Below are 12591 nucleotides of genomic sequence, written 5' to 3' on the forward strand. Positions count from 1 at the left end.
CAACAGACACTCAAGAAAAGATCAGGAGCACTAGCCATCAGGAAAAAGCAGATCAAAACCACAATGAGGTTTCACCTCACTCCAGTTAGAATGGCTCACATACGGAAATCAACAAATGACAAATGCTGGTGAGGATGTGAGGGAAAAAGTACCCTGATCTATTGTTGGTGGGAATGTAAACTGGTGCAACCACTGTGGAAGACAGTATGGAGATAGCTCAGAAATCTCAATATGGACCTACCATATGATCCAGACATCCCACTCCTGGGAATTTATCTGAATGAAAATAAATCAGAATATGAAAGAGTGATCTGTATCCTCATGTTTATTGCAGCTCAATTCACAATAGCTAAGATATGGAATCAACCCACATGTCCATCAACTGTTGACTGGATAAAGAAATTATCACGGCTGACCAGAAAGCTTTATTATCAGAGCCTGGCAGGGTGTCCGCGTGGCTCCCAGTTCTTAAGTCCCCTGGGGAGAGAGGAGGGGAGAACCCAGCTGGATGCCCCCGAGCCAGCCAGTGATCGGTCACCCCCACCCCGGGGCTGCCCTGGGCCCGGGCCTTGAAGATGCACAGCCTGTGGGTCCTGTGAGGGTCCTTGGGCTTCAGGAGATGGGGCCAGGCGAGGGCGCCCCCGGCCAGCTGCACCGCCAGGAAACTGACCTCCCGCAGATGCAGGCCAGGGCGCCTGCCAGTGGGACCTTGCTCTTGGAAGCTGCAAGAGGAGAGACACAGTTGTAACGCGGGTCCGTTCTCGGCAGTCAGATCCACCAATGGTCCTCCTGAGCAAGCGGGTCTGTTTATAAATTGTCCTCAGCCCCAGGGCCCTCACAGAGGGCCGTGGAGCGGCGTCTTCCAAGGAAAACATGGGGCCACTCCACTCACGCGACTAAAACTTTCTGAGTAGCTACGTAAAAAAAGAAACAAGTAAAATTAATTTCACAGAGTTCCATCCCTTCTCGGCCTTTTGGCTAAGATCAAGTGTAGTCTCTGTTCTGTTCTTAGCAGTTTACTAAATTCCATGTAACAGTAGGATGCCCCAAACATTATCACCTCAACATGTGATCAAGTTTTAAAATAATACTATTTCTATATTGTTTTTTTTTTTCCTCCTCCCGAGCCTTGGAAACCCAGCGTGTGTTTTCCCTGACGGCACACCTCGATTCAGACGGAACTCGCGCTGGACAGGGCCGGGCAGGGGTCCACTCCCCACCCCACACTCGCGCGCCAGTCGCTCGCTCAGCCGCAAAATGGAATTGGAAATACTGCAAAATATGGGGAGCGGCGCATGTGATGCGTTGAACGGGACCCATCCCCAAGACCCTGGCCAGCGAAGGGCGTGGAGGGCTAACACAGCGAGCAAGGGCCACAGGTCCAGAATGCACCTGCTGGAAGTCCTGGCCCCAGGCCAGCCCAGGGTGGCTGAGCCAGCGTGACTGGTGTCCTCATGGGAAGGGGCTGTTTAGACACGGACACAGAGCCACCTGGAGAGAAGACAGCCCCCCCCCCAAGCCACGGAGGGGCCACCGCAGCCAGCGCCTCGGCCTCAGACAGGACTCCAGGACGATCCTTCCTGTTGTGGGAGCCCCCGCCACCCCCGGACTCTGAGAAGACCACCACAGTGGGGCTGGCTGGGGCTTCGGAAGGCCACGGTGTGCCCAGGCGAGAGCTGCACCCGGCCCCTGGGCTGCAGCAGCAACTCAAGGTGTCACAGAGGGCCCCTGTGGACTGGGGTGGGGGAGGGGAGACGTGGTGGGGCCAGGAGCTCAGTCCACGCTCTGAGCGCCCCTTGGAGGGCCAGCGCGCCTGATGCCGAGTCGGTGGGAAGCCGCACTTGGGCCCTGCGTGTCTGAGAAAGGCCTCTGAGAGCCACGGTGGACAGGACAAAGCAGGAAGCACAGGCAGTTGGGGGGAGGGGGGGTTGCATGCCCTACCACGGCCCTGCTGGAGGGAACCGAGCCCACCGCAGCTGCCTGTGTGCGTGCATGCGTGGCCTCTGCGGCTCTGCTCCCGGCCCTGCCTGCCCCGGAGGAGCTACCGTCGGGCTCCTGCAGCGAGCAGCCACGCTTGGCACTGGCTCCTCACCTCCAGGACAGCGGGAGCAGCTCCGCCGCCGCGGTCACTGGTAAAGGCTCTCGATCTGCTGCTTGTACTTCTGCGTTATGAAATGTCTCTTAATTTTTGTCTTCAGACCTGACAGGAAAGGAGAAATCGTTAGGTCGTGCAGAGGGAAGACCCAAGCAGGTGACTGGTCCCAGGGTGGGAGGGCCGGCTCTGCACACGAGGAGAGGCCCACACCCCCGGGGCTGTGGTGAGGAGTGCAGCTGTGTACCCAGTGGGGAGGTCCTCTGGCCCCATTGCACAGCTGAGCAAACTGAGGCTTGAGGAGGGCTGGGTCCTGTGAGGTCCAGACTCAAACGTGGCGGTTCTCTGCTCTACCACCCAAGGCTTCCACAGCCTCTGGGTCACCCCCAGCTCTGGACTCCCCTCCAGAGGTCTCGAAGAACCCCATGAGAACGGCGTCTTTGACTCAGACGAAAAGATGGAGGGTCCAAGGGGCAGGTCTTCCCCATGCGGAGGGGATGGGAGCGGGCCCAGGCCCTTCAGCGCCACCCACTTGTCCTGGCTCCCATTCCCAAAGCGCAGCCGAGCAGAGGCAGGAAGCCCCGGAGAGCGTCCAGGGAAGCCGGGGCCCCACCCCTCTGTCTGGAGGGAGCCCTCCCCTGGCGACGACATACTCCAAGGACAGCTTCAGACTGCGCCATTGGTGCAGGCACAGACAGCCTGGTGTGGCTTGGATGTGGTTCGTCCCCCAAAGTGTCACGTGTTGGAAGCTCAGGCCCCAGGGTGGCCGGGCAGGACCCAGCGGGAAGGTCGTGGGGTGACTGGGATCACCGGGTATTACCTCGTGGTCACACAAAAGCAGACCAGTACTTAGGCTGAACATGGGGGCAATGGCAAGCCCCACGAGACAGGTCAGGGGTGCTGAGGACCACCTGAGCCAGGATGGTTAGGGCAGGGCTGCTGTGCGGAGGCGGCCTGGACCGCAGAAGGAGCCGTCAGCATCCCGACCCCGGTCCCTGGCTGGTCCCCCTCCCCGGAAAGGAGACCTCTCTGCAGAGCCCTTGGGAACCTGGATGCAATCACTATTGAATTCTACTGGACATTTAAGGAAGAGTTAACTCCAATTCTTCTCAATCTATTCAATACAATTGAAAGGAAATAAATCCTCCCAAACTCCTTCTACAAATTCAACATCAACTTAATACCCAAACCTGGAAAAGAAGCAACACAGAAAGAGAACTATAGACCAATATTACTGATGAACATGGTTGCAAAAATCAACTAAATATTAGCCAATCAAATCTAACAATGCATCAGAAAAATCATCCACCCAAAGTGGGATTTATCCCCAAATGCAGGGATAGTTCAACATTCACAAATCAATCAATGTGATATACCACATTAGCAAATTAAAGAACAAAATCAATATTATTATCTCAATAGAAGCAGAGAAAGCATACAATATCATGAAGATACAGAAAATCTAAAAGCAAAGGAGCAGTCCCAGTGTCATGGCCGCCGGCCCTCCAGCCTGCTCACCTAGCTCCCTGCTGGGGATGGAGAAGTCCTTTCCAACGAAAGTTCTCAAATAAATTATACAATGATGCATTTCAAAGACTTTCAAAAAGAACAAACTAAATCCAAAGTCAGCAGGCAGAAATAATAAGAATCTGAGAAAAGAACAAATGAAACATAAAAAAAAAAACAGAAAAAACCTGCCTTTTTTTCCTGAAGATAAACAAAATAGACAAACTTTTAACCTAACTAATAAAGAGAAAAACCTCAAACATTATTAGAAATGAAAAATTAGACATTATAAAAAACATCACTGAAATACAGTGGATTATAAGAAACTTCTAGGAAAAAACACTAACAAACTGGAAAACCTTAAAAAATAGATAAATTCCTGGATACATAAAAACTACCAAGATTAAATCAAGAAGATACAGAAGGCCAGCGCCGTGGCTCACTAGGCTAATCCTCCTCCGCCTGGTGGCGCTGGCACACCAGGTTCTAGTCCCGGTCAGGGCACCGGATTCTGTCCTGGTTGCCCCTCTTCCAGGCCAGCTCTCTGCTGTGGCCCAGGAATGCAGTGGAGGATGGCCCAAGTGCTTGGGCCCTGCACCCCATGGGAGATCAGGAGAAGCACCTGGCTCCTGCCATCGGATCAGCGCGGAGTGCCGACCGCAGCGCGCCGTCCATGGTGGCCATTGGAGGGCCTTTCTCTCTGTCTCTCTCTCTCACTGTCCACTTTGCCTGTCAAAAAAGAAAAAAGAAAAAAAAAAGAGAAAAAAAGAAGATACAGAAAAACTTTAGACCCATAATAACCAATGAGATTGAAGCAGTAATGAAAAGTCTTCCATCAAGAAAAAATGCAGGACTTGATGGCTTTATAACTGAATTCCACAAAGCATTTAAAGAGAAACTAACTCTAATACTTTTCAAATTATTCCAAAATGCTAAACAAGATAGAATTCCACCAAAGTCTTTTTTATTTTATTTTTTTGAGAGCAGCATCACTCTGATACCAAAACCAAAGCCATAACATGAAAAGAAAATTACAGACCTATATGCTTGATGCATATAGATTCAAAAATTCTGAACAAAATACTAGCAAACTGAATCCAAAATCATACATCATAATCTAGTGGAATTTATCACAGAGATGCAAGAGTGGTTCAACATTAACCAATCAATGAATATCATAAATCACATAAACAAAATGAAGAACAAAAAGCATATGATCATCTCAGTAGATCTGAAGGAAGCAGTTGACAAACTTCAACACACATTCATGTTAAAAAAAAAAAAACTCCATGAGTTAGGTATAGAAGGACCATAACTCAAAATCATAAAGCCTATATATGGTCAACTAATAGCCAATATCATACTGAATGAAGAAAAGCTGAAAGAATATCCCCTTACAACTGAAACAAGACAAACATGTCTGATTTCACCACTCTTATTCAATTTAGTACTGGAAGTACTAGCAAGAGTAATTAGGGGGAAAGAAGAAATAAAGTGCATCAAAATTGGAAAACAGAAAGTCAAAATATCCATATTTGCAGCTGACAGGATATTGTACATGGAAAAATCTACAAACTATATGAAAAAGCTATCAGAACTGATAAACCAATTCAGTAAATATTCAGCTTTTAAATAATGTACAAAAAACCAGTAGCCTTTGTATGAACCAATGATGAACTCTCCAAAAGAGAAATCAAGATAGAAATCCCATTCACCCTAGCTACTGAAAGATCAAATATTTAATAATACATTTATCCAAATAAGTGAAAGATCTCTACAGTGAAAAGTATAAAATATTGATAAAAGAAATCAACAAACACACAAAAAAAGGATATTCCTTGCTCATGGATTAGAAGAACTAATATCATTAAAATGCCTATTAAAAGTCATTAAAATATTCAATAAATGTCATTAAAATATCACTTAATCTACAGAATCAATGTGATTCCTATCAAAACACTAATGACATTTTTTACAGAATAGTAAATATAATCCTAAAATTCACACGGAATCACAAAAGACCCACAGTAGGCAAAATAATCCCACACAAAAAATAATAACAAAAGTAAAACATAAATTAGAAAATCAAGCTGGAGGCATCACAATTACCAGATTTCAAAGCACACTAAAAAGCTGTGGTAATTAAAACAGCATGGTAGTGGCATAAAAACTGACACATAGATCAGTGTAATAGAACAGACAGCAGAAATTAATCCACAAACTCACATCTCACTGATTTTTCAAAAAGTGTCCAGACAATCCACTGGAGAAAGGATAATCTCTCCTATAAATGGTGCTCACAAAACTTAGGGGATTCCAATACAATCCCATCAAGCTTGCATGTACCAATGCCATCTCACTAGTCCAAGTGATCAATTTCAGTTCACAATTGATCACACTGATAGGTCTAAGAATCAAAGGGATCACACAAAGAAGACTAGTGTCTGCTAATACTAACTGATAGAATCAAAAAGGGAGAGAATAATCCAACATGGGAAGCAGGATACACAACAGACTCATAGAATGGCAGATGTCCTAAATAGCACTCTAGCCTCAGAATCAGCCCTTAAGGCATTCGGATATGGCTGAAGAGCCCATGAGAGTATTTTAGGCACGGAAAGCCAAGACACGCTGGCAAAAAAAAAAAAAAAAAAAAAAAAAAAGAAGAAGAAGAAGAAGAAAAGAAAAGAAGAAAAGAAGAAAAGTTGAAGAAGAAGAAGAAGAAGAAGAAGAAGAAGAAGAAGAAGAAGAAGAAGAAGAAGACGACGACCTAAATGAAAGATCTCTGCGAGTGAGATCTCAGTGGAAAGAACGGGGCCATCAAAGAAGGAGGTACCTTTCTCTGAAGGGAGGAGAGAACTTCCACTTTGACTATGACCCTGTCGGAATAAGATCAAAGTCAGCAAACTCAAAAGGCTTCCATAGCCTTGGCAACTCATGACTAGAGCCTAGGGAGATTACTGACACCATCAACAAGAGTGTCAAATTGTTAAGTCAACAACAGGGATTGCTGCGTACTTACTCCTCATGTGGGATCTGTCTTTAATTGTTGTCCAATGTGAAGTAATGCTATAACTAGTACTGAAACAGTATTTTTCACTTTGTGTTTATATTTGGGTGCAAACTGCTGAAATCTTTACTTAATATATACTAAATCGATCTTCTGTATATAAAGAGAATCAAAAATGAATCTTGATGTGAATGGAATGGGAGAGGGAGCGGGAGATGGGAGGGGTGTGAGTGGGAGGGAAGTTATCAGGGGGAAGCCATTGTAATCCATAAACTGTACTTTGGAAATTTATATTTACTAAATAAAAGTTAAAAAAATATAGAAAAATGAAATTAGATCCCTACCTCTCATCATATGCAAAAATCAACTCAAGATGTATTAAGGGCCTAAATTTAAGACCTGGGAATGTAAAGCTACTGGAAGAAAACAAAAGAGAAATAGTTCATGACACTGGTGTAGGTGGTGACTTCATGGAGAAGACCAAAGAACAGGAAACTAGAGCAAAACTACACAAATGAGACTATATCAGACTCAGAAGCTTCTGGACAGCAAATGAAGTAATCAATAGAGTGAAGAGACACAACAGAATGGGAAAAAATATGTGCAACCTAATTATTTGACAAAGGATTAATATTCAGAATATATCACAAACTCAACAATTAAAAAACAACCAATCCAATTTAAAAATGTGTGAAGCTCCTGTTTAGATAGTTCACTAAAGAAGAAATGCAAATGGCCAACAAATATATGAAAAAAATGGTTAATATCATTAGCAATCAGGGAAATGTAAATTAAAACCACATGAGATAATCACTTCATCCCCATGAGAAGGGCTATTATCCAAAAAACAGAGTAACAAATGCGGGTGAGGAAGTGGAGTAAAAGGAATTCTTATACACTGCTAAAGTAATGTAAATTAGTGTAGCCACTGCAGAAAACAGTCTGGGGATTTCTTAAAAAACTAGAAGTAGACTTGCCATATGATCCAGCAATCCCACTAAAGACAAGAATACATTGTAAGAGATACCTGCATTATCATGTTTATGGCAGAACTGTTCACAATAACCCAAATATGGAAACAACCAAGATATCCATCATCAGATGAGCATATAATGAAAATGTGCAATATTATTCACCTATAAGAATGAAATTATACCATTTGCATCAAAATTCGTGCAATTTGGGACATCATGCTGAGTGAAATAAGTCAGGCACAGAAAGACAAATACTAGTATGTGGGAGCTAAACTCAAAAAAAAAAATCAAAGAAAAACAACAAAAAAAGAAAAGTCCGTGTGTCAGTTCTGTTGTAAATAGTTTTGTCAAACTTTGTTTTACATTTTTGACAAGCCAGTAGTTAAGAATGACATACTATGAGATGCCACTCTCCTCCCAGGCCAGCTAGGTAATGGAGGTCAACAGATTGCCTTCCCTAAGAGGTGCACACCTCCCTTAAGTTGTATCCTATGTAAAGAGATAGATAGGTCTGGGCCTCATAACTGACAAGGCCCTAAAGCCCACCAGATTATTACCAAGCTCCTTCTGTCAGTTTCTATTTGCCTCTCAATCAGAAAACTTATTTGTGGCTTAGCACCTTTCTTAGGTCCTCTAATAATGACTCTGTCCTTTGTTCTAGACCCTGTCTAGCCCACTTGGCCTTCATTCCTTTATAATCATAGCCTCTACTCTTAAATCAATGGCTCTACTCCTGACCTGTGTGTATTGACGGTCCTCTCCCCCACTTAATGTTGTATGATTGTTCAGAATTTCTCTAAAGGCAAACCCCTCTACCTGCAAAAGATGAGTGGCTTTTCTCCCAGTCTTGGTTGGGATCAGCTTTAAACCACGTCCATCAAATAGTCTTCACAAGGGTCCAGAGACCCCACCTCTATTTCCTCTCCTCTATGAAATCCTCTCATTACTTGGTTAATACCACTCTTAGGACCATTGGTTGCTAATCTCACACTGTCTTATATTACTGTGTCTGTTTAAGTGTTTACAGGAATTGATAATGGAACAAACCAAAGACTTCAGCAACCAGGCAGTCAACCAAATGCTTCCCACCCAGGAGACAGCAGCTTGAGACATCACCCCATGCCAGCGAAGAGTACCTCCTCACCCCATGTCAGCAGGAAGTAGCTCTAAAGACAGATCATCATCCCTCTACCCATCCTGGACCTTTGAGACTAATGTAATCCCTTACAGCTCCTGCTTTATAAAAAACAAAAGGGGGGAATGTTAGTAAAATGGTGCAGTCTTTTTTTTTTACAGGCAGAGTGGACAGTGAGAGAGAGAGACAGAGAGAAAGGTCTTCCTTTTGCCGTTGGTTCACCCTCCAATGGCCGCCGCAGCCAGCGCACTGCGGCCGGTGCACTGCGCCTATCCGAAAGCAGGAGCCAGGAGCCAGGTGCTTCTCCTGGTCTCCCATGGGGTGCAGGGCCCAAGCACTTGGGCCATCCTCCACTGCACTCCCGGGCCACAGCAGAGAGCTGGCCTGGAAGAGGGGCAACCAGGACAGAATCCGGTGCCCTGACAGGGACTAGAACCCAGTGTGCCGGCGCTGCTAGGCGGAGGATTAGCCTAATGAGCCATGGTGCAGTCTTATCTATAGCATGATTTACACCCTGACACCTTCCTAGGCTCTAGCCCCTGCTGCCATTGCTGGAAGCCAGGTGGCCACATGGCCCAACCAGCAGTGTCAAGCTTCACTCCATCCTAATGGAATTAATTGCTCCTACTTCCCTGCCTGCCTCCCTGCAAAGTTTTAAAATGACCTGTTGCTGAACACATGGCTCTCTTTCTCTCTGTCTCCTGATCTCTGCCTGTCTCTTCATCTCTCTCTTACACTCTCCTTCTCCCCTTTTTTTTTCTTTGCCCCTTCCCTCTGGTCTGTCAGGTTTCCCCCAATAAACTCTTTCCCTTAAAAAAATTACATACTACTATAATTTTAATGACCTTTGATTATTTTTAAATTTACTACAAAATTCATGTCTTTGATTATTGTTTATGGCCCTTGTCTATATTCCCACTGAACTATGGGCTTTTTATTTTATTTTTTACTTATTGAACTCTTTATTTACTGCAGCATTAAGCCTTTGAATATAATGTAAATTAAAATGTTATCTCAAAAAATTAAAATGAAGAAAACAAGAAAGAGAGAGAAATAAAAGTGGAGAGGAGAGGAGGAGGGGTGAGGAGAGGTGGAAAAGAAAAGGGAAGGAAGGGATGGAGGGAGGGAGGGATGTATCATACTTTTAGAATTGTATCTATGAAATATAGGGAATCTCTTTGTATTAATACAACATAAAAACTGATGAAATTTGTGTTGTAGCAATTATCATGCATTTTTTGTAACCCTAAGACTCTTGTTTTAATAAATTCCTTAAAAAAAAAAAAGATGCTGGGAAAACCAAATTGGTAGCTTTGGGATCCACAAGGAGAGAATGCCCACACTTCCGGGAATGGAGAGTCCCTACCCGCATTTCCAAGAACGAAAAGTCCTTGTCAAGGTCCCTGCAGGTGCCTAAAGGTCAACCAATGAGGATCAGACCTGCCTCAACCTTTAACCCCCATGTCCTGTATCTATAAAAGGTGCCGTACCAACCTTAATTTTATTTAAATTAACCAGCTTGACTGATTTTATAGCAATGAGAATAAAGTTTGAAAAGATGCATTGTATATTTATATGTATATATGTTTACCTATGCATCTATCTACTCATAGCATCCATTGTGTTGGAAAGAATCAGAATCATCTGATTTCATCAAATTCAAGGGGGAAATTTCTCCTTCCTCAAAACAGACCTGAAAGAAACAATGTTACAATTACACCAGAGAAGCTACTGATTATAATTGGATCTATGGGACATTGTCCCTGGAGTTTCAGAATTTGTAATATTGTATAAATAGATTTATAACTTTAATTTGCAACATGATTGGAAAATTTTCAAAAAGCAACAAATAAGTCACATTAGATAGTCAGAGGCTGGTCCTTTGGAGGGTATTTCTGCAGCATAGACAACAAGTCAACTCCAGCTGTATGAAAGATGTACCTATTATGTGTCTCCCACCATGAGACTCTCTCACTGTTTTCTTTGGTTTGAAAAGGAAACTCTGGGTCTATGTCTAAATGTTCAAAGTCTTCATTCAGTTAATTAATTTGTGTTTGCAGAAATCTAATTTTTTTTGTTCACTGTATTTCCTGAATAATTTTGGATACATCTCTAGAAATGGCAGAAGAAACTGTGAACGTGGAAAGCAGAATATTTCATAAATATGAAGACAATTGCCAAGCTAGAGGAAGAAAACCACCTCAATGGCTCATAGGTAAATATAGGATCTAGCCATACATCAGTTAAAAATTAGGCTTGGGAGAAAAAAGAAAAAAATGTTTTTTTGTCTCATCTTCTCATGATGTTTCTTGAATAAGCCTTCCTCCCACATTAACATTGCCAAAAGAAAATCTTGAAGCAAAAATGATGTGGATTTATCTGTTGACTTCAGGCTCAAATATTACTAATGACAGATTACTTCAAATACATCTTACTATTCTATCATAAATGTAGAGAAAGCTTTAAGCACAAACTACAAATTAATACAAGGGGGAAATGCTATGAAATGCAAAGAGGGGGAGGATGTCCCTTGTTTTACCTATGTTTAGTATGTGACATTAATCCATGTGTGTACATACAAAGACTAAATAATAAAATGTTTCAAGCAAATTGGACAACTGGAACAGTTTTTATCTTCCTGGGATTTTCCCACTACCCCAAAGTCGAGATAATCATATTTGTTCTCTGTCTGCTGATGTACTTGACCACCTTGCTGGGCAATATTGTTCTGATCTCCATTACCATCCTGGATTTTCATTTGCACACTCCCATGTATTTCTTCCTCAGTAATCTCTCCTTTCTGGACATCTGGTACACTTCTTCTGCTCTCACTCCCATGCTGGTAAATTTTGTTTCAAGGAAAAATACCATCTCATTCTCAGGATGTGCTTCCCAGATGTACTTATCTCTAGCTATGGGCTCCACCGAGTGTATACTCCTCTCCATGATGGCATATGATCGGTACGTGGCTATCTGCAACCCCCTGAGATATTCCATCATCATGAACAGGAGGCTCTGTGTACAGATTGCAGCTGGATCGTGGGTGACAGGATGCCTCACTGCCCTGGTAGAAACTCTATCTGTGCTGCAGCTGTCTCTCTGTGGAAACAGCATCATTAATCACTTTGCTTGTGAGATTTTGGCTGTCCTGAAATTGGTTTGTGGAGATACCTCTATGGCACAGTTAATAATGCTGGTGATCAGCATACTTATTCTTCCTATGCCAATGCTACTCATATGTATCTCTTATGCATTTATCCTCACCAACATCCTGAGAATCAGCTCAGTGGATGGTCGAAGCAAAGCCTTTTCAACATGTGCGGCTCACTTGACGGTGGTGGTTTTGTTCTATGGGACAGCTCTCTCTATGTACCTGAAGCCCTCAGCCATAGATTCACAGGAAATAGATAAATGTATGGCTTTGGTCTATGCAGGATTAACCCCCATGTTGAATCCTATCATTTATAGCTTACGCAATAAAGAGGTAAAAGTAGCTGTGAAAAAATTACTGATTAGAAATGCTTTTAATACTGTCTTAATTTCCATCCTGAAATAATACTGGAATCTTAAATATTATCTGGAAAAACACACCATAGTTAATAAAACTAAAATGTAAAGAGTACTCATTTTCAACAGGAGTTCCCTATTATGCCCCCTATGCTGATTTGCCTTTGTATGTTAATGAATATTTACACTGAATTAGTCATGTTTCTAGGAAGGCAGGTAGCCTTATTGAATATCAACGTAACATTAAAATTTGACATTGCCTATCACTTCACTTTTACTTGCTGCATCATCTCAGTGTCCAGTTGTAGCATAACATGAATATAACATATAAAGAACATAAAATTCTGAGCCTAGAACTTTCAAATTT

At 43.1% G+C, this 12591-nt stretch overlaps 1 protein-coding gene and 1 non-coding gene across 2 annotated transcripts; both read left to right on the top strand.

Moving 5' to 3' along the window:
• The first annotated feature begins 958 nt into the window (after positions 1 to 958).
• On the top strand, positions 959 to 1141 carry LOC127485376 (U2 spliceosomal RNA). Its single transcript, XR_011385920.1, has one exon. It is a non-coding gene; the product is annotated as a U2 spliceosomal RNA (small nuclear RNA).
• Positions 1142 to 11313: 10172 nt separating this feature from the next.
• OR13F1 (olfactory receptor family 13 subfamily F member 1) lies at positions 11314 to 12273 on the top strand. The gene has a single exon (XM_002708141.3). The coding sequence runs from the start codon at positions 11314 to 11316 to the stop codon at positions 12271 to 12273; it is 960 nt and encodes a 319-aa protein (XP_002708187.2).
• The last annotated feature ends 318 nt before the right edge of the window (positions 12274 to 12591 follow it).

This window comes from Oryctolagus cuniculus, chromosome 1 (assembly GCF_964237555.1).
Source record: "Oryctolagus cuniculus chromosome 1, mOryCun1.1, whole genome shotgun sequence".
NCBI classification, from domain to species: Eukaryota; Metazoa; Chordata; class Mammalia; order Lagomorpha; family Leporidae; genus Oryctolagus; species Oryctolagus cuniculus.

Coding starts and splice junctions, on each gene's coding strand:
- OR13F1 (XM_002708141.3), top strand. CDS start 11,314: ATGTTTCAAGCAAATTGGACAACTGGAACAGTTTTTATCTTCCTGGGA.